The sequence below is a fragment of the Brachyistius frenatus genome, unplaced genomic scaffold (genome assembly GCF_029030835.1).
Source record: "Brachyistius frenatus isolate BFR_SWC_R1_liver_20210118 unplaced genomic scaffold, ASM2903083v1 Contig_13, whole genome shotgun sequence".
Classification (NCBI taxonomy): domain Eukaryota; kingdom Metazoa; phylum Chordata; class Actinopteri; family Embiotocidae; genus Brachyistius; species Brachyistius frenatus.
Window position 1 is genome coordinate 1,275,804 of NW_027210612.1, and position 22,959 is coordinate 1,298,762.

Sequence of the window (22,959 nt, forward strand, 5' to 3'; positions counted from 1 at the left end):
TCTTTTTATTGTTTATTGTTTTATATTTTATTGCTTAAGAAAACTAACTTTCTTACTACAAATCTTATTTCATCTCAAACTGCTATGCACTCATACTCTGATTTTCTGGAGAAATTGTAGTGAAAAAGTCTAAATGAATTGAGCTGAATAGACACACTCCTATTCTACTTTTATGCTGAATTTATTTTTCTAATTATTTCTTGCATAATGTTCTTTGAAAAGTCTAAAAATCCCGCTCGTGTTGCCAGTTGATGATGACCTGCAGCGGTTTAGGAAGTGGGGTCAAAGTAACTCTTCCCACCAGATGACAGCGCCATATGTCCATCACGGTCTGGGGACTTTGATATACATGTCATCAAGGTTCTGGTTTGAACTTCTATATTGATTATAAGTAAAATAATCTGCCCAGGACAAAATTAATCCTTACTTCAAATACTTTTCGTCGTTTGAAGAGTCTAATCCGCAGTGTTTTCCTGCGGAGGACTGAATTAGCTGAAATAAATAAGATAGCTGCTGATGACACAAGAGCTGGGTTTGCCCACAGCACATGTTACCAGTACATAATTATGCAACAACCCGCTCCACTGACAGGCTGGTCAATTAATCTGCTTAGAAACCCCAACTGGGAGCTTCCACTGTATGTTGCAACCTCTGGGTGTTATCTTCATCGTGCTGGACGAACGCATACTTCACTGTAATTGCACTGACACACATGCAGTGATGAATGATCTTTAATAACGCCACAATGTAGAAACAAGTAAGTGTCATGTATTTGAATTATTAGCATCAACATATACTCATAAAGTACCCAAAGTGCTCATTGTGACAACAGCACATTTTAGATACAGTGTATTGTCATAGTTCATATATTAATGTACACATTGTTATCATTACCTGTGGTAAAGGTGGTGGTAAGATCATTTTAGCTTCTTACTTACACACTCTGGGCATCTTAATCTAAAATAATACGGTTTAATATAATTGTTGATTACATTTTCAATTAATGATCCGAATCCTCAAAGTAGTAAAACTTTCATTGAATTTATTAAAGTAAATAATACAGAATTTTCCCTTGAAATGTAAGTGAATAAAAAGTATGAAGTTGGATAAAAATGAAAATAATCCGTAAATTACCTCAAAATTGTAGTAATGCAGAGCAGTCAAGTAAATTTAATAAGTCATTTTCCACCTCTGTAAACATAGCTGTCATTTCAGTATATTCTGAAGCATTAGTCAGAAAAGATTGACATGTATTAGATAAACATTATGTTGCTTTTAGAATATATTTGAAACAACAAAAAGACAAAGCGTTTAAATAGTTGTAATCCTTTATTAAGCATTGTTGGATCAAGTTTTTATTATTTTAGTTCGAACTTGAATTGCATTCTGTAAATTATAAACATCAAATAAACTGACACAAAATCTAATTCTTACCAGAGTTTACAGGATTTACAGGTGACAAATAATTATACAAACTCTAGTGCGTATCTCTATTGTATATATACTTCAGCCCAGTATCACACCAAAGCATGTAATATACTCAAATTTATTTGAAGTAACATAAGTAAGTTAAATACACAACGTAACGCATTTTACGGAAGTAACTTAAGAGTACCATCACTTATTTAAACACAAAACACAAAACTTTCCAGAACCTAAACAACCGAGCCGAAACCCCGTGTACTTTTCACACTAGCCAAATCCAAACCCCAGAATTGTCTAGTGGACGAACAAGTGCATTATGCTTTAGCGTGATAGCGAGTTGTTGCATCATAAAGAATGGGATCGATGGTCATCCAGGCTCCTAACATCCAAAGTCCAGATGTTTACCACTATTTAAGGATATTAGAGGACTTAAACACACTTAAACTATTTATCCATTTACATGGGAGAGTCAGGGTGTGGATGGGCCTCTGTGCTGTTGAAGATTTACATTATGTCACGAATCACATGTATGCAACATAAAATAGAAACGGGATCGGTTACAATATCTCCTGTGTTTAAAAAGTCATCACCTTTCTTTGTAGATCAACAGCTCTTGTAATGAATTGATTAATTAACAAACTCACTGCGCTCTAATTAAAACAACGCTAAAAGAGTGCACTTCTTGGTTTTTGAAACCTACTGTAAGAATAGTGATTATATAATAACCAACATATTATTGTGTATTGTTTAACATTTTGGTTAGACAATACATTTTAATGAAATGTCAAAGTAATCCCCTGCTTCTAAGATAAGGTTTGTCAGGCAAGAAACTCACATGTGGAGAAACATAATATTTGTTAAATACGCAGTAGTTAAAGAAGTATTGAGATGCTTTATTTAAGTAAAAGTATTAATAAGCCACTACAAGTAAAAGTCCTGCATTCATAACTTCACTTAAGCAAATGTATTTATCATAATTATTGTTGGCAAAACTTACTTACAGCATTAAAGTAACAGTACTCATGTTGATGTTTTCGGATTAATATTACTGCTGCATGTGCATTTTACTGCTGTAGTTGTTTTAAGTTGTCCTAATTTCAATTACCTCATATCTTGTTGGTTAGTTTAATCGACAGTAATGCATTATATTCATAAAGATCATCATATGTTTGCAGCGTTGCTATCCTGTGAGAACCACATATCTCTGAAAAGTCAACAAGGTCAGAAAAAGGTCTGGACAGAAATGCTCGAATTGTAATTTTAAAGGTAACTAAAGCTGTCAGACAAAATGTGGAGTACATGTAGTGGAGTAAAAGTATGAAGTTGCATTAAATGGAAATACTCAAGTAAAGTACCAAATACATGAATTTGTACTTAAGTACAGTACTCGAGTAAATGCGATTACTTACATTCCACCACTGCAAATAGGTAAATGAAATGGTGTCAACACATTCTGAGTTGTCTTATTTTGGTAGTATTTAATTGTCACACAGACTCTTGTCTTTATTTCAAATGTGAATCTGGAGGCGAGAAGCACATCCAGTTAATCTACAGCTGCAGACTAATCTCCAATTTATTGTGGGGGCTGTGTATTGAAGAATGGTCCTCTTGTTTAGAGGATTAATGCAGTTCTACCCTGGATACAGAGCTTATGCATGACCTTGCATAGCTTGATGAGATATCAGTGGCTTGCATGCAATACCACATTTTATTGACGCAGGCAATAAATCAATGAAGAATGCTTCCTTGTTGTCCCTCGGGTACAAAGAGGTCACAGACTGTAACTGGTTTTAGCTGAGTTAATTAGATATGTTTTAGGGCCATTCCTCTTCAACCAGAGAGTAAAGACAGGACACTTTTGAGGAAGCATAAATGTTCAAATTAGTGTTTGCTAAGGAAATTGACGTACTGATAAATGACTGACTGAGCCCAGATTACTGCCTCTTTTTCTGAAGGACTACTTATTTATATCGTGTTTCAACTGACAGAAAAGTTGTGCTACTGTACATGTTTGCGATAAACTGCTAATGGTCTTATGTAGCTAATGATTAATGCCAATATTTATAAGCATCATAATTTGGCTTGAATTATTGCTTTGCAGGACTGTTTGTATTTTAAGTGGACCCTTAAACTAATACAATACTTGGATGACTTCGGTTTACAGTAAACAATTCTTAAGATGAACTCAAAATATAAGTCATCCCAATACTTAATTAAAGAAATTACATTAAAATTTAAAATCAGACAAATCACATTACAGAAGTAGCCACGTCCAATGTTTTGCAGTATTTACTGTACGGTACAGTGGATTAGTGCAGCTGCTTTGTTTAATTAAGATCACTTTTCTGCAGCGTTAAAGTTATATGTTAATTCACCATACTGTTACTGCAAATTGCCAATCTTTTTTGAAATACAACTTCAGGAACAGTGGGAATGAAATCCAGGACAGATACATACAAGGGACAATGGGTGCTACTGCTCAAGACACAACACAAGCACAGACACTCACAGACAGAAACAGCTAGGTACCTGTGAGAAACCACCAGGGCAGTAAGTCTGTGTGATTTTTGCATGGTTAGTTTATTTGGACTTGTTCTCAATTTGAGGCACATCAAGCTTTTCCCCGGTGAGGAACTGCCAAATGCCTCCCCTGTAGTTCTCATTTCCCAAAGCGTACAGGAAGACATTGAAGGTAGGAGAAGTCTTAGCCAGGATCGGAGCAATCTGCAGAGACAGACACAGCAAGGAAGGCAGTATTTAAAACACAATGTTTTTATATATAGATTCAAGTTATTCTGATGGCATGAGACGTAGAAAATGTACACATTCCTGGAGAAAAATGGTGCAGTCGGTGTGTTGTCTTAGCCAATTCATTTTAGGTTTGACTCCACATGAAGCTCTGCATTTCCTTTTTGATACTGCCAGAGGGGGCGCCAACGTTATGATTCTTCAAATTCCACACATAGGGGACTTTAATATTCAAGGTTAAATATTTAACTGTATATGTATACATATCCAAAGTGCAACAGAGAACAGCTTAAATGACCTGTATTTTAGAGTACATACACTAATATAACTCCAACTCGTCCAGAATGCAGCAGTCCGGCTTTTTTACTGGTTTTAACAGTCGACATCACATTACTCCAGTTCTAGCCTCTCTCCACTGGCTCCCGGTTGGTTTTAGAGTTAATTTTAAGATTGTGTTGATCACTTTTAAGGCCCGCCTGGGTCTGGCCCCGAGCTACATTATTGAAATATTAGCCCCTTATGAGCCAACTCGCAGCCTTAGATCCTCCGGTGGGGCCCTTCTGGCCGTTCCAAAGTCGAGACTTAAATCAAAGGGTGACCGTGCTTTTGCCATCAGGGCCCCTCGACTTTGGAACGACCTACCTGAGGAGATAAGGCTTGCAGAATCATTAACTTCTTTTAAATCACTTCTTAAAACACTTTTTTTTTTTAATTTTTTTTTTATAGAATTGCCTTTATGTGATGTCGTCCTTTTATGCAGTTCTTTTGTTCCCCTGTTTTTGTTTGTTTATTTTATTCATTTATTTATTTGTTTGTTTTCTATTCCATTTGTTTGGTTTTGTTGTATTCATTACTTTTATGGTATGGTCTTTTTTGCCTCCTGTTTTCTTAAATGTTTACCGGTATTGACGTTATGTTTGACTATGCTTTGCTTCTCTGAAGAGCACTTTGTAAAGTCTGTTTTTAAAGGTGCTATATAAATAAAGTTATTATTATTATTATTATTAGAATATAGTGGAGTTATAGAGGAATTATACTGGAGAGTGTTCATGTGAGAGTGTGCACTGCTTCGCCTTACCATCCTAAGTTTTGGTGAGACCAGGTTGGCATTCTCCACAGCAGCGTAGAAAGCCAGGACGCCATAGGGGCCCCAGCAGAACAGCATGGTCTTAAGAGGAGTGCTGGCATTGAACTGCAGACGGGGAAAGGGTAGATAAAAGGTAGAAAAGGAAAGGAATAGAAAGTGGGGGAAAAAAGAGGATCAAAACAAGAATGATTTGTTAGCCATGAACCATAAAGAGTGAGGAAGACAAAACAGCCTTGTGTCATGAGGTTTTCTACTTGGAGGCAAGTCACATGCTTGGAATAATGTCTGGGAGAAACAGAGTATCTGTGTTAAGATCCTTAATGCTAAGCTAGAAAAGAGAAACAGTGAGTGAGGCAAAGGGCAAATTGTTGTAATCCAAAGGTCAGAGTTAATTCTGAATCAGAGTTTACACATTCGGAGCGGCCTTTTAACCCTCTAACATGTAGCTTCAAGTTTTTTTTACAATGGTTTTAATTTACATGGTGTAAAACTTTTCCACAAGAACTTTCTATAAAGTTGTGTCGGATTGAAGAACATTTGGCTGCACTGTAATGCCTGTCCCACCGATGGGAGGCAGATCATCTCTCCACTTTTAGGCCTTGAGACACATTTTTATTCCTCCAAGTTTTATGGAATTAATACACTTTTCTCTTGTATATATAAACTGTGACAGTGTGCGTCTGAGAGCAATTTGATTGTTACACAATTACACTGTTCTGGTGGAGTGCTTCTGACGACTTCATGTTTGTAATGAAAGTGTCTCCGGCCAGCTCAGATGACTGTAAGTAATGGGTTTATGCAACATAAAGTGGGGCCGGCTGATTCGGCCCATGCAGAACTGCATGAACTGTCTATTCACAGATACATAATTGTTGTGACTGCACACCAGCTACCGCCCGCATTCCCAACAGAAGCACCAGATCTTCCGCCTGCGGCAGTGACCTTTATATGACACAGCGTGCGTGCTCCTCATTCACACTGTTTTGTTGCTCTGAATAGAGGCCAATGTGAGGAAGTCATGTTTATGCTACGGTGAGGAGAATCCCTTTGATTCCTTCCATTGAGTTACTTCCGTTCAAGGCGAGCTTTTATGCGAGTATTTATGCATTTAGTACATTGTGCTCTCTTATTTATATAATGTCTTGGATTTCAGAATCATTTCTAGATTTCGATGCATCATGCAAAAGAACCAAATTTGGATTTCGAGCTACGGAGAATCAAAACTGCCAAATGACTCAACAAATGAACATTCCATTAAAATTTGCAAAAAAGAATGTTAAAAACTCGAATACGCCAACCTAACAACACAGCTGCCCCTAATTGTTTTTTTTCTTTAGACTTATGTTATAATTTTGTATTTATGTATTTTTCTCTCTGTATCCCCCATTTGTTTTTGTTTTTTTGTTTTTTTAAATTTCTTTAGTTTATCTCTTCATGTATTTCTGCTTTACTATGCAAATGGGGGGTTGTCATTCAAAGTCTGTCATGGGGTCAACTTTTTTCCTACTTTATTCCTACCAACATCAGCATGCACAGATTGACTACACATGCCTTTCTCCCCGTACTGGTGGGTCATTTACTTATTTCTTTATGGCTTATTTATTTTTGGCAGTTTGGGAGCTCCATATCGACCAAGTGCAGTAAAACTGAGCCAATCTGTCTGTATTTTGATATGAAAACAGAATCTGAAATCTGCGTTACTTTACATGCAGAGTATACGGAATTCCTGCTGAAGGCTCCACTTCTAATACTTTGTCTTTTTTTTTTCCATAGTACTTACCCTGGGGTTTCCAGTCTTCTTGAATTTCTGTGCAATGGACTGGTAAGAGGACATGACAACAAACACCTGGATGGCCATGTTAAAGATGCTCATTGGGATTAAGTAGGACACGTAGTTTCTGTGGAGAGAGAGACACACAGATGGCTATAACATGAGCGTGAAGCTTCTGGAAAGGGACAAAATTCACAAAGTAATCTATTTTTATCTTGGCATCATGTAGTGAAGAGCATATGTGTGTGCCTGCAGCACCTGTCTCCCTTGCTGATGTCCAGAGTGCAGCAGGTCCTGAGCGGCTCATAGTCGTACTCTCCCCAGCCAATGAGGGGCATGGCTGACCAGAAGGCACTGAAGAGCCAAACAAATACAGCCAGGGTGATGGCGCTGCTCCACTGCAACTTTGTCCCTGACAGAAACAAGATGCAACATGACTATTTTAAAACACCTACAATGGGATGAAGGTACGCTGGATGACGTGTTTTTCTTATTTAAAAAAAAAAATGTCTCACTGCTGCTGAGACACCACTCTTCAGTCATAGCTGTAAGAGCAGTGTGTTGTTTATATCAGAGCTGTCTAATAACACTGTAAATTATGTGCAAACTGCAGGTGAAGTGTTGAGTCACTTCCTCCCCACACGTCTATCCTGCTGTGAAAAAAACAACATTTGATTTGATTCTTCAGTGTTGAAATAACAAAAATAGTTTTTTATTACCATTCAAACATCCCAGGTGGCAGTTTTAACATTTATCTGCTTATAACAAGTGTTATAAGTATATTCTGCCATTATTTTGTCATAATAATCAGAGCTGTCTGTGGCAAATGAAAAAGACTACAGACCACTTGTTGACCATGGCAACATGAAACACATTTGTTTTTGTCACTGTGCGTTAACCTACAGGGCAGGTACTCAAGCAGGTGTCAACTTACTGGTGCAGTACTGGTGATATCTGTCCCAGGCGATGGCGGCTATGAAGTGGATGCTGGCGAGAGCTGTCATGAAGCCCTGGAAGCCGTGAGTCTGGCATCCGTCAGAGCCATAAGGCCAGTACCTTGAGGCAGAGGGTGTGTTTGGCAGGGATGAACTTGTTTAGTCAAGAGCAAAGAATGTGTGAAACATGTCCCTTCAGGATGAGCTCTTTATAGCAGGATGTGACCAAGCAGCTTATTTTCTTCAAGCTTGTCTCAGACCTGGATGTATGCTGAAAAAAATAAAATAAATAATAACTATAATGGTATCTGTAATCCCTGAACTGGTGAACAGAGAGCAGCATCTCTCATCTCCTGATTGCAGTTTGAAAATCCTCTGCTTCTGCACATGACCGCTTTCCCTCCTCTGTAGAGCCTTAATTGTTTCTCCCTGTATCGATTACAGCTACTCGGTGTGGATTGTTCATCTCAAGTGGAGGTGCGCAGTGCTGTCAGCAGCATTATTTTCATCATCTTCATTATTTGGCCACACGTGGTTCGCCCTTGATATTCAGTACGAAAAGGGCTGGTTACATCACTCACCTCAGAAAGCTGGAGAAAGCGGCGATCGTGGCGTTCATGGAGATGCCCATATCAGCCATCGCTAAACTGAACACTAGGAAATTGCTGGGAGTTCTGAGCTCTCTCACTTTGAGGAAAGCAACGACGGTCACCGCATTTAGAAAGAAGCCCAGCAGACCTTTAGCGGAACATAAATAAACAATTACAATCTTGAGAGCAGACAGTTTGATGGCGATGAATGGAAATCAGTGCGCACATCGGTGTTTATTACAACACATGCCAAAGAAGACCAAAGAAAACACACTTGTCTTCAAACTGCGCGTTCATTACGTTGTTTATAGGCTCTAGGTGAAGGTTAATGTGCGAGTTTAAAGCCGCAGATCCAATATTCCTCCCACATCATTACAGGCGGCTATCAGTGACCGGGTGGCGGCGGGTCCTGTCATAGGTTAGAGCTACACACAGCAAGCACAGCCCTCGTAGTATTTGGCTGAATTCCAACACGAAACGAGAACACTCACCCTCCACCAGCAGACACGAACCCAGGGAAAACACATCAAACTCGGAGAAGCCATCCGGTAAAGGGTACGACGACACCATTCTGAAGCCGATTTGACACAACAAAGGGCAGCTGTCACAGACTTCTAACTCCTCTCGGTCCGTTCGTTTACGATGTGCCTCAATGTGACTGAGGAGAGCCCGCTTTTAAAGGGGGCATTTCACGTGAAAAGCATGCAGTTTATTATGCAAAGCCCCTCTCTGGCCGTAGCCCCAATCCGCGCAGGAATGTCTTAATGAACATAACCACACAAACCGTAACCCTTAATGCGCATTTGCCCGCCGCAACGATAAAGCCCTCAATTAGTTACACAACAAGCCATTGTGTTTTGGTGTCTCGGCGAGGATGCAGGCGCAGCTGATGGTAAACGATGAGACGACACATTTGATGCAAATCGCAGCCCTGCGTCGGTTTAAGGAAACACAACAGGTGTCTGTAGATACACCACCTGCAGGTCAGAACAGCAGACACGTTTAATAAGAAAACCACAAACATTGATTGATTTCTCCTATTCACCTTTGCTAACAATGTTATTAGTCATAGATCTCCACCTTTTTGCCCCAGCTGTTTGATTTGGTTGACATCCAGAGGATACAGTGTTAAAATCACAGACATTAATAGGTGTAAAGACATATGCTTTTATCTGCAGACAAAAGATAAGGAAACATATTTCCAGATTTTAGCCTCCTACATGTACACTGATGCTTTGCAGCTCATGCACACTTTATTAGAAATATAGGCTAATGTATGTAATGTACCTCAATTCATTACTGTAACTCTGCCTTTTTACTGATTAATGACACAAAATGATTATTGTAAAATCACTGCAGAGGATTCACGTATGTATTGTTGATTTGTATCTTTATTAATCCTTTGTCCCATATGGCAGGACTCTGTGAAAGCGTACATGACAGCAGTGGTTCAGTGCACATCTTTTTCTTGTGTGCAGAGAATCAAACTTTTGACAGACACACTGACTTCATGAGATTAAACTAGCTGTCCTCTGAAAGGATGGAGGACAACATAACATTTTTGGACCCGCAGACACAACAGGTGCCATCAATTTGGTATGGGGTTTACTTTGTGACAGCGGCAGAATCTGGTGTACAATAAAAGGCTGTGTTGGAGGTCAATTTTAGTCAACCAACAAGTGTGTAAATTACATGAAATCCAGCCACCATCTCCAGCCTTTAATGGATCTGTCATGTCTCAGCTGGAACAGCATTTATAGCTTTTCATGCCATACGGCTGGAAGGGAAACCAGCCTGATATTGTGCAGCTGAGGTTTCTCTCACTCTCAGGATTAAAAGATCAGAAATCTTGTGAAATATAGGTGAAAATGTGTCGGGTGCTCAATCATATGGAAATGCCAATCCATTTTTAATTTATGGACACTTTAAATCTATCTAAAAACGTGTGTATCATTTAAGCAGCTGTGTATCAGATAATGGGACCACAGCAAGAAAAATAACCATCAAACTAATGTTTCAATGCACATATTTACAATACCAATGATATTTTAATTCTTCTGCACTGAAGCAAAGTCTCAAATTCCCTTTCAAATGCTTTGTTATATGCGCACAGTGATAATGATATAGCAAACACCCTTATTTATTCAAACTAACTTTGTCATATTTATTTTTATGTGACATTCTGCACATGAACAATGACATTGCACCTTAAAGAAAATCCATTCTTCTGGTTCATACAAAGTGAAAGAACTGGCTTTACTGTCTTCAGTAAATGAGATTAACTACTTGCATGAAATATATAATGTTTTTAAACATGAGGGACTACGATGGCGCAACACATTCAGAGCCTCAGTACACATGCTTCTTAAACCATATGTGAAACCTATTAGTCAAAAGTATTTTAATTGTAATGTTTAAGGAGAACAATAAAACAAACAAATTCGTTAATAGGGAAAACTGAAATAAATCAGTATGTGGCACACAACACACACACACACATGTCCACATAGAGGACAGAGGGGGAGATTGACTATGTCATAATCAAGATTTCTAAATGAAGTAGGTCACCTATTTTTTGTTTCTGATCTATTATTAACCTATCGGGTCTATTAATCTTTGTCAGACTTTTTGTTGTACACTAAAACCCATGACCTGGCTCTTTAGTTAAATTGGGATCAGATGTATAATGGGTTTTTGGTACCAAATTGCTCAATCATATTTAAAACATGCATTTCGTCATCTCTTCAGTCCAGAGTCGGCACACTCAGAAGTGCCAGCCAATTGTACGCCTGAACTTCTAGTGAACTCAATGGACAGGTGCCAAATAATACATTACCTACATTACAAAACAAAAGCTTTACAACTGTTTTTTTTTTTCCTCGTAGTGTGGGATTATGTTCAAAAGGGTTACTGAGGTAAATTCTAAAGGCCAAGAGTCCCTTTCATTCAAAGTGATTTGACATTATTCCCTTAGTCTGGTATTGTTTTGATCTAATGCTGACAATTTATGTTGGCTCTACTTACTGTAGTTCCCCTTGATAAATAGTTTACATGTGTTATTTTTGTGCAGGAAATTAATGAAATGTGATGGAAGTGATATTGTATGAAGTGTGATGGCCATTGAGCATAGATAAAGAGAGAGATATTTTATTTTCTGTAAAGAAAATCATTGTGACATTATGTTATTTAACTAACTGCTGCTAATGCTTTACTTTCACCTGGATCTGGCCTCATCAGCAGGACCCTTCTTTTTTGAGAACATTTACAAAATGTGTATTTCAGTATTGCTCTTTTTTTCTTTTTTTTTTAAATCAAAATATCCGTCTCTGGGGGTATTTGTTATTTTGTGATAATAATATCCATTCCTATTAGTTCTCAAAATAAAAAATGGGATGGCAGATTAAAAAAATGTTAATTGAACATCTACTGTATACAGAGGCCCCAATAAGGTAAGAGCCACAGGGTGTAGGGGCCACCTTGTGGTAAAACATAGTGCTGCCCACTTTCAGATTATCAGTCACGACAGGGCTCAAATGAACATTTGAGGGAAAGAAAAAAAAGAATCAAACATCACAGTGGATTATGACCATTTCGGAAGTGTTTTTCTGTGATAATAAATAGGGACGTCTCTGCGCAGCCTATCGGATTCCGGGATGCAATACGCATCCAAATGAAACGAACGCCAGTCCTTTCGCTAATCCTTGTCTATCCTTTTTATCTCGGGGCTCATAGCAGACTGATCACTATGGGGCAGCGAAGCGGTGGGACAAAGCCATGCGGATGATATTCCTGTAAATGAGAGGAAAAAGCAAGTCTGTTTGACTTCAGTGGGGCGCAAACTAGGCGCATGTAGGCAAACTGCGTATGCGTAAAAGTGGGCCAAAATGTTCCTCGTCCTGCTCCTGGGGCTCTGCGTGGCCACAGGTGAACTTTTCTCCCCAGTGAGCCCCTGCCCTTCGCAGTGCAGCTGTTTTTACCACAACCTGAGTGATGGATCAAAGGCCAGGTAAGGTGGATGTGCAGATGGAAATTATTTTATTTATATAAAAAAAAACACACCATAATTTGATGTGGTTTGTGCGCAAATACGCATTTTCTTCGATGGACAGGTCTTGTCCTTATCAGGACAGATGTTTGCATAGAGGTTACCATGTGTACAAAAGTTAATTCAATGAATGCATGTCAGTCCAATTTTATTTAATGCAGGATTATCTCTGAAAGGCACTTTCAGCGTTCCCATCTATGCGTTTTATGTGTTTGGCTGGGATAGGAAATGAGAATTTATTCAGAATTATTATCCTCAGGGTTTTTGCTGCCTGTCAACTCACTACATATTTATGTGTCCAGAACATGAATTAATCTAAGACTAGAAAGATAAGATTTGTCAAGTTATTTTCATTCATTTTACTTTGTAAACTGTGCTTCCATGTAATTCGTGGAGGATGATTTGGAGGTGGACACAAATGTTCTTATGTATATCCCCCTTTCAGGAGCGTGATTTGCAATGATCCCGAGATATCTCTTGTGCCTGTCGGGTTCCCTGTTGACACGTCCAAGCTGCGGATTGAGAAGACGTCCATCCAGCTGATACCAAGCGAAGCCTTCAACTACCTCTCCAGTCTGGAATTCCTTTGGATGTCTTTCAACACGCTGTCCGCCTTGAGCCCGGACAGTTTCCGGGGACTGTTCAACTTGGAAGAGCTTCGTCTGGACGGGAATGCCCTCACCGCCTTTCCCTGGGAATCTCTCATGGATATGCTCAGCCTCAGACTTCTCGATTTGCACAACAACCAGCTCACCTCGCTGCCCGCGGAAGCCACCACTTACATAAAAAATCTGACCTACCTGGATCTGTCCAGCAACAGCCTGCTGACCCTGCCGGCAGAGGTGCTGTCCACCTGGTTGGCTGCTAAACCTACCCAAGGGCCAGAGAGCTCCAAGATGATACTTGGTAAGAGACAGCGCGCATAGTGACATCCAACTCCCCATTAAAACATCTAAAGAGCGCTTTAGACGCTCTCAAAGGAAATAAATAATTTAGCGCAAAGCAACATTCCTCAGTAGCAAATAAACAAAACATTTGGTAAACGACAAAACTTTGGATGCAGGTAGCTGTGATTAGTAGTAGATTTGAAAAAAACCCAAAAACTGTCCCATTAAAATTCAAGATGTTATGTGCTATGGAAAACAAAGTAACACTAAACTTTCAAAGATAAAGGTAAAACCCATTTAGCATTAATAGACAGCATATTGACTTTAAAAAAATGTTTTATTAAAGACTATGTTGCTGTAACCAAGATTAAGATTTTGAATGTGTTTGTCAAAAGCTTAAACTCTTATTGTGGGCAACCTTATGTGATGGTTTATGTACAGATAATGAATGTTAATGAGTAAAAAAAATTAGTTTACATAATGGCCCTACATATACTATAAGTTTGTCTTCATAGAAGAAGTTATCATTTTGACAAACACTAATACTTTAAAATCAATGGGTATTTTGTTTGTTTGTTTTGCTTTTGAATATAGAACAACAGTATGCATTGTGTTGCTGCACTTCCTATCTTATGTGAAAAGTACGAGCAGTAATACAGATGTTCCAGGTTCAGTAAGTGTTTTGGTCAAGAGAAAGAGGGTGAAAGGACAGCAAAGCCTGACCTTGATCACTAGACCCGCCCCCTCACCACCATCATCATCATCATCATCATCATCATCATCATCATCATCATCATCATCATCATCATCATCATCATCATCATCATCATCATCATCATTGCCGTAGTCATAGCCATGATGTAGTTTATGAATTAAATGTTAATCCTCTTACAGGATTAACATCCTAACATCCACACCAGCCATCTGCAGGCTGCTCTATCACTTTGCACACAGCTGGATGGTTGTCTTCTTCCTTTAGCCTCACTCTTCTGCCCTCACCCTCAGGTCTGCATGACAACCCCTGGATGTGTGACTGCCGGCTGTACGACCTGGTCCAGTTCCAGAAATCTCCCACTCTCTCAGTGGCATTTATCGACACAAGACTACGATGTTCAGCTCCGGAGAGTGTGTCGGGGGTCTTGTTCAGTGATGCAGAGCTGCGGCGCTGTCAGCTCCCACGTATCCACACAGCTGTGGCACGGGTCCGCAGCGCTGTTGGAAACAATGTGCTGCTCCGCTGTGGGACCATTGGAGTCCCTATCCCAGACTTGACATGGCGCAGGGCAGATGGGCGAGCCCTTAATGGAACAGGTGAGTCAGCAGCTCTGTGGGTGTCAGAGTCTGTCACTGTGTTGTGCCTGAGATAAGATGATTTGGTCTGCTCTGTAGTGCTGCTGTTAATTAAACAGAGAGCTACCAATAGCGTTAGTAAGATTTTAAGTCTGACTGACAGCTGTGGCCTCCACAGTGAGTTATGCAACACTCATGGTGATCAATGCAACAATGTGTAATCAACTGCTTGGCATCTCTTTGCAATTTTATCAAAGGGAATATTTCTCAGATGCCAAATCATCTTTTGTTTTTTTAATCTTTTCCATATTTGTCATTTTGTAATTATTGCGTAATGACCATATTCTTCTCTCTCTGCCATCACAGTCCAGCAGGAAACCTCAAAAGAGGGAATTACGTGGTCCATCCTCAGTGTTCCAGCTGTGTCCTATCAGGATTCAGGGAAATTCATCTGCAAGGCCACTAACTACGTAGGGAACGCAGAGGCTGTCATTTCTCTCATTGTCTCTGACTCACCGAAATCAGAGGGGAACCAAACCAACAATGACAAGAAGCCCAAAGTCAAGAAACCAAACCAAATGGGAAAAGCTGCCTACCAGGAGAAACTGGTGGCCAGATATGTGGTTCCAACCTCTGCCCCTTCATCCCTGCCTGCCTTGGACCCTGGCCTTCTCCCTGGTGCAGGTGCTGATCCTGGACTAGCCAGTTTAAGCCTGGCTGACAGAGCCACCCCAGGTCCTGCCACCTCATCCAGCCCAGACGCACTGCTGGATCTGGAGAAGACGAATCTAAGCAACCTGGCGGCCAACACCTCGTCGCTGCAGCAGGACCCGGATAGGGTGGTCCGCTCAGTGAAGGTGGTGGGGGACACAGACAATACGATTTATCTGAACTGGAGAGCCCCGAAAGCCAAGAACACTACAGCATTTAGTGTCCTGTATGCAGTGTTTGGAGAGAGGGACATGAGAAAGATCAATGTTGGAGCGGGGCAGAACCGTGTCACCATCAATGGGTTGGTGCCCAGGACCAAGTACATTGCGTGTGTGTGTGTGAGGGGGCTGATTCCCAAGAAGGAGCAGTGTGTCATATTTTCCACTGATGAGGCAGCGAGTGCGACTGGCACCCAGAGGCTCATTAATGTGATTGTGATCACTGTAGCCTGCATCATTGCGGTCCCGCTCACTGTCATTGTTTGCTGTGGGGCGCTGAAGAGACGCATTCAGAAGTACTGGGGAAAGAAATCAAAGGACATCCAAGATTCTTATGTGACCTTTGAGACACTGTCGCCCGCCACGAAGGCCAAAGGGCTCGAGGGCGAATATTTGAACAGAGTCAACCCAGAGGAGTCCAACAGACTACTATCAGCCCGCTCCAGCCTGGACTCCGAGGCCACAGCTAAGATAGAGGGACAGCCAAATGAGTACTTCTGCTGACGTCATGCTCCAGCTCCAGCTCCAGCTCCAGCACCTGCTCCGCGTCATCTTCCTCGCTCTCACCCACATCCGCGTCATAACCCCAATGCCCATTCGCACGCCCATCACCACCCTCATCCCCATCATCACCCACATCCGTATCCCCATCACTGCCGGTACTCTCACCCACAGCAACATCCTGACGTCAGTCCCCCTCCCACACGCTCCCACACGCCCACGCCATGGGATTCCCCCCCACCTGTCCCTCCTCGCTGGATAATGCCACCAACTCCACCACCACAGAGAGCCAACTTCTATCAGAGGACTTTTGCACGCTGCACTATAATGGAAATATCAGTTTAAAGAATTCGGGTAGTTCTAGACAATGTAATGCTTTTTGGACATAGTGTGAAACTCACTGGACTTACACACATCCATCCATTAATAGTACAACTCAAACACTCACATGCTTTTAAAATAATGTTTTTAAATTTTTTTTTTTTTTTATCACAAAGCCTGTAAGAAAAAACAAAGTCCAAAAACTGAAAGAGCATAACAAATATTGCAATTTATATTTCATCTCACTTGCATGGCCCAGCGAAGAAACCTTTTCAACCCAATCTGATTTAAAGGGAACTCAATGGTAGATCCTCCATTGTTTATATCATATATGTATGTGTATGATTTGTAAATACTTTACTGGACGATGTACACTACATATACAGTTAATTCTGTGCCTCTGTATATATCTGTCATATGTTCTCAGAGAAGATATACACATAGGCATGGTTGAACACTGGTGAATGGAGAGAAGCTGGAGCTGGAGAGAAGTACAGAGAGGACTGAACTATGACACAATGTAAATAGGGTGGAAAATGATGCAAAATCAAATGTTAAATGATTTATATTCCCAGCATCGAGACATACGGAAATCTCTCTATGTACCTATTTTGTGCCACCTAGAGGCATCATTACCCCATTAAATGTAGATCTATTCATTCCAATGATACTATGTATTTGAATTAAATACATTTTTATATATACTTATCCGGTAAGTGATACTGTGTGTTCTTATCACTTTTCATCACCTCCCCACACAGATACATTTTTAACCTCTGTTTCCATTCAGACCATATTTATGTTCTATTTTTAAGCTGGTGTTTGCTTTAACACATTTTCTTTTTTTATATTATTTATTCTTTTTGAACACACAATTACACAATTCAAAGTTGATATATCACTCTTTGTATGCATGAATAAAAGAATATAAATATAAAAGAATGAGAATGACTCATTCGTCTCAGGTGGTCTGAGATCTGAGTTTTTAAGTTAATAGCTTTGGTTTTGTTGATAAATTGTTTACTAATTCTTTATATATCAATTACAAGCCATTAAGAGCAATTTTTGTGTTTCCAGATTGTGAAAAATTATTCTAGCAGGTTTTTATCCTTCAGCAGGACATTTTGTCTTTTCAGGGATCCACTAATGGGCGGCTTGTTTTCTGGAAAAACATGCATAAGCTTTACTAAAATGATAGTAACCATCTAAAACTGCAGACCTAATGACTTATCAAAGCATTTAAAACGTTCACGTCTTAATTAAATGGAATCAAAAGTATTTTCACAACCTTGTAACTTGTTCTTACATGTAAAGCATTAGCAAATTATTAATTACATTAGATGAAACTGCATGGTCGACCTATTAGCAAGTGGCACCGGCTTTAGTGGGTTTGACCCAGTGACACCGTCTTCCCCAAGAACTAGATGGCACTTGTTCCTGCAACACACGTCAGGGATTAAGGTTTAATAAGCTTCTCTCGTCTGCCGCACTCGACATGTCTTGAGCACGAATGTAGTCCTCAAATTTAGGACTTTACGCGGACTATGGACATAATTTGTTACCTGCTGCTTATAATTGTGTTGAACACTCAAGCTTATGAAAGTTATTCTCAATGTTTACGTGGGTGCAGCTGTGTGGAGGAACGTCATGGGAGGTAAGACCTGGTTTCAAGCTGTCCAGTCTTCCGTAGGGTATTTGTAACCTGTTTAAGTATGTCGGTGGGTGACGGTGGATACGGCAGTGGTGCAGAATAGCCTATGTGAAGTTTGCAGCGCATAAATGTTCTTAAAGTCGAGGAGTAATATTTGGTGTTCGTTTGAGGTTTGACGCTCTTGATTCATGGACCTAATATAGACGTTAGAAATATGTTCATGCTACACAGTAACCTAGTGACCATATAAACTCTTCTGTTTAATCATAGGTCGCTCATATGTATGGAGGAGAGCGCGTTTGGGGCCATACCAGAGAACCTTCCAGATGATATGATAAAAATCCGAATAGAAAAATCTCACTTCACTGAAATACCCAGAGGGGCTTTCTCAAAAACATTCGCCTTGGAGAACTTGTGGTTGAACTTCAATGATATCACAGTGATAAACTCAAAGGGTCTGGAGGGTTTGGGCAACTTAACCCAGCTCCGTTTGCAAGGCAACAAGCTGCGATCTGTACCATGGACAGTGTTCGAGGACACGCCGGCCCTCAAAATCCTGGACCTGAAGCACAACCAGTTGGACGTCCTGCCGGAGCATGCGTTAAGATTTTTGCCAGGTCTGACTTACTTAGACTTATCTTTCAATCAGCTTACGGTCATATCGAAGGAGGTCTTCCAAAACTGGCCCCTCTACCAAAAACTACAGAGCATGGAGGAGCGGGAGGCGACCGCGTTCGTGCCGAACGTCGTCCTGGCGCTCCACGACAACGCCTGGCTCTGCGACTGCCGCCTGAAAGGCTTCGTGGAGTTCATCAGGTCCTTGAGCCCTCCAATTATTCTGATGAACTCCTACTTGATCTGCTCCGGGCCGGACTTTAGGGCGGGCAAGTTCTTCCATGAGATAGATCTACAGGCGTGCGTGAAGCCCGTGGTGAGCACCCAGTCCACCAACGTCAGCCTGCCACAGGGCGCGAACCTCACCCTGCACTGCGTCGCCAAGGCCAGGCCAGACCCTACTGTTTGGTGGACATATGGTCTGAAGATAATCAGAGGATTTCATGGTAAGAGTTTGATACCCATAGCGTGTCATCCATACACCAGCTCAAGCGATAAATTGTAGTAAATTAGATACTTAAATACACATTTTAATCGCAAACCCCTGGAACCTTTCTTCAAGATGAGGAGGGCTAAATCTGGATATTGGCCCACTGCGATGGAATTATCACCCCTCTCTCAATCTGCTCAACACCATCAATGTTGATTAAGAGAGTTGGGGATTATAGTGCAATGCTGCCTACCTAATGTTGGCCCACTGCGTAAAAGAGTAAACGCCTGCGTTGTTAGAACGTAACCTTTAGAGCGTTTGTTGACCAGATCATGACTTCAAGCAACTCCTCCATCATAACAGCCGGGCTGCTACTCCCACTAGTGTCCTTACTGTCACTATTTCTGATGCCTACAGTCATTTGTCTCATAATTCTGGGTAGAAATCAGAGGGGCTAAAGTAACTGCAATTAAAAAAATTACAAATGACATGTATTCTTTATAATGACAAGTACTCAAGTAGAAGCAAAAGTAGGTATCAGTAGCCTAGGTATAAAAATGTACACTACACTACAGCTTGTAAGGCACCAATTGTGAGGCTGTTTTCCACAAGGTCAAAGGTCAAATGTAGTCAACCTGATGAATTGAAAAGCTACATAAAATCTGTCAATCCACAATTCCTATGGCTTATAACTCAGCAATAAAACATTTAAACTAATTGATCTCAATTTTGGTCTATATTTTGCACAAAAAAAAATTCTTCTGTTTTGATCATCTTGAATTAGCCAAAAACAAGTCATGACAACATCTGTAGTTTTTATATCTTAAGTGTGATAACAAATTTTCTATGTAAACATTGAATCAAGATTAAATAAACACACCTTTTATGCCATATTTTACACATGGACCATGCAGGTATAATGCCAAAGAGAAATAGTTTACTGTGAGAGATCTCAAACATATTTAGTAGAGCTTAAACATTTGTTTGATTAATTCAACTGACAGAAAAATAACTGGCCACTATTTTTACTAAATTAATCACTTGAGTAACAATATCAAATATTTTCTACTTCTCAACTATGAAAATTGGCTGTTTATCTTTGTATTATCTTATTGTAAATTGATTATTTCTATCTTTTAGACTCCAAAATAACAAACACTTGGATCACATCAACTTTGATTTACACAATTTGTGAATGGCATTATTTATTATTTTGTGATGGATCTAATGATGAATGTAGAGCTATGAAAATAGACAAAAGATCAATTGATAATGAAGAGAATTGTTGCAGCCTTACAACATACTGATGTCAGATATATGGGACTGTATTTCTACCGTATATTGTGAGGGATCAGTTGCATTATTATTGTTTAGCCTTTTCTTTTAATAGGGACAAGTGAAAAAAAAAAACTTTTTCTCCAGGTCTAAAAACATTTTATTGTGAGAAAAGTTCCACACAGAAATACAGATGTCACCTGTCAAAAATCTGTTAAAAATAAAAAAGATGTTAAAAATAAATAAAACATTTTTACTGGGAGTTATGCAGATTTTTTTGTTTGATTTCTGCCTTCAGGTTGTTTTATTTAAGCATGTGTCATAACTTTTGTTCAACTTTGTGCTGAGGGGAAAAAAATGATTAACCAAAACACATTTTTCATACTGAGTTTTGCATTGTACTGTAAAGTAACATTAGATTTTCTCATTATTCATCCAGAATCTCAAGAAAGAGTGGACGAGGATACCATCAGATCCCTCCTGGTGATCCCCTCCCTCCTTGCAGCTGACCGTGGTGTCTACACCTGCACTGCTGTCAACTTCATTGGAAACTCCTCCGCCAGCGTCTTCCTGGACGTCCGCTCTGCTGACAGCTCCCAGTCTCCACTCCACCCGGGCATCCCAGCAAGACCAGGGGCCGGTGATGAAAATGTCTACATTGACATCCGCATTGCCAAACAGACAGTGCGTGGTATCTCCATCGAGTGGTACGCTGCCCTCGACCGACCTGCTGAGACCTGGTTCACCATCCACTTTGGTGCTGCAGATGCAGATAAGAATGAAATGATCTACATCGGCCCCGGGATCAACTCGTACTCCATCACTGATCTGATGCCTGCAACCAAATATGAGATCTGTGTAACCCTCAAGAACCAGGCACCACGTCCAGGCCAGTGCATTGTGTTTGTAACAGGAAGCGACATTACTATGATGGAGCAGAGGGAGAAGCTGATTCATATCGTGGTGATAGTTTTAGCCATGGTGCTGGCGGTGCCGATCGGTATGTACGCCTGCACCACGGACACTCGAGTTTCCTGTCTGGAGGGTATCATGGAGTCCTGGAAGAACCGGCGGAGAGACAACAGCTCGTCGGAGCTGGAGCAGGAGAGGCAGGGTACCTTCGACAGTCTGCAGGCGGCCAGCGATGAGGGCCTGGTTAATAAAGCTTCTGAAGACAGGAAGGTGAGGAGGAGGTCAGAGGACAGACTGCATAAAGGCAAAGCTGACCACAGCAGACTCACAGCTGAACTATATTAAATTTTTCAAGGAAAACATCACCTTATATTTTTGAAAAATAGAATAGAAAAAAAAAATAGACCTGCTTTTTGATGCCTACTTTGATACTGATACAACTAAAGTATTCAGTGGAATGATAATATATCTGCCTTGGTTTTAATTTGATCTCTTCCTCTGTTCTAGGCCGGGGAGGTTGTTGCAAAGATGTGAATGATGCCCACTATGTCATTTCAAGGATTTGCACCACTGTACAGAATGTGCTGAAGTTTGTTTCTGTCCGAAGTATGACGTGTGTCTTGTCATCATGTTTAAATATTGATTATCAATCATTTTGATTTTTTTGTTTTATATGGCGCCTTTGTCATTGATTTAAATGGAATAGAAACAACTTTCTGATCAGGACTTTTTTTTTTTTTTTAAATAGGTCTTTCAGTGGTGGAGTTTTACTTTATTATCTACTGTAATTATGTGTCTTCAGTGATTAAATATATATTGATTTGACTTCACTTTAGCTCCTCATGTTAACATTGTCAGGTAGCCTGATATGTTTTCAGACATACTGGATCTGGGATAAGAAAATCCAGATAGTGTTTATGAAAAATAATTGTGCACTTTGTTATTAGAAAATGTCTTTGTTAAATCTTCTTGTAGTAGTTTTTACATACTTCAATATGTAATGAAGTGCATTGGCTAAAGAGATTGTTTCATTAAAATTGTGATATCGATTTTAATATTTTCTACTAATTGAAATAAGTCTCCTTATAACAGTTTTTAGATGAATATGCTGAATGAGTGTGAGTTACTAGATAGACTTTTGGTAAATGCACCACAGGAAATCTTTTCATTTTAAATGAAATTGGGCTTTCATGTGTGTATGTGTGCGTGCGTTTTGAGTTTTGTAACATTTGCCCTTGGCATAGAAGTTCTTAAAGCAGCATTTAGAGTGACAAAATGTCAAACGGGTTCCATTAATGGATCCCTTTCTGATATGATTGGGGACAAAACACACAGTCCTCGTTTCTCAGAAGATTGTACTTCAAAGCTAATTGTATATGAAGCTTTATTTAAGACTTATGAGCATATGAAGCTTTAACTGTCTGAGCTGAAGGAATTTCAACTACAGAAGATAGGCACTTGAATAGACCAACAGATTTTTTAAAAGCTTCATATTGACTTTATATATACTTTTTAAGATGTTTTTGCACTGAATAAGAACTGTAGAT

General features: G+C 39.9%; 3 protein-coding genes across 3 annotated transcripts; 2 read left to right on the forward strand and 1 right to left on the reverse strand.

Moving 5' to 3' along the window:
* Nucleotides 1-1,316: 1,316 nt before the first annotated feature.
* rgra (retinal G protein coupled receptor a) lies at nucleotides 1,317-9,454 on the reverse strand. The gene is made up of 7 exons (XM_069692757.1): nucleotides 9,048-9,454; nucleotides 8,548-8,704; nucleotides 7,966-8,087; nucleotides 7,290-7,443; nucleotides 7,041-7,158; nucleotides 5,252-5,365; nucleotides 1,317-4,149 (listed from the first exon to the last, which is right to left on the reverse strand). Exons 1-7 carry the CDS (start codon nucleotides 9,124-9,126, stop codon nucleotides 4,006-4,008), a joined length of 888 nt encoding a protein of 295 aa, XP_069548858.1. The 5' UTR covers nucleotides 9,127-9,454; the 3' UTR covers nucleotides 1,317-4,005.
* A 2,730-nt stretch (nucleotides 9,455-12,184) lies between these two features.
* Nucleotides 12,185-17,392, forward strand: lrit1a (leucine-rich repeat, immunoglobulin-like and transmembrane domains 1a). The gene is made up of 4 exons (XM_069692578.1): nucleotides 12,185-12,562; nucleotides 13,047-13,507; nucleotides 14,494-14,799; nucleotides 15,145-17,392. The coding sequence occupies exons 1-4, from the start codon at nucleotides 12,441-12,443 to the stop codon at nucleotides 16,209-16,211; spliced, it is 1,956 nt and encodes a 651-aa protein (XP_069548679.1). The 5' UTR covers nucleotides 12,185-12,440; the 3' UTR covers nucleotides 16,212-17,392.
* Nucleotides 17,393-18,073: 681 nt separating this feature from the next.
* On the forward strand, nucleotides 18,074-21,757 carry lrit2 (leucine-rich repeat, immunoglobulin-like and transmembrane domains 2). The gene is made up of 3 exons (XM_069692579.1): nucleotides 18,074-18,183; nucleotides 18,451-19,241; nucleotides 20,940-21,757. The coding sequence occupies exons 1-3, from the start codon at nucleotides 18,074-18,076 to the stop codon at nucleotides 21,755-21,757; spliced, it is 1,719 nt and encodes a 572-aa protein (XP_069548680.1).
* Nucleotides 21,758-22,959: the final 1,202 nt, after the last annotated feature.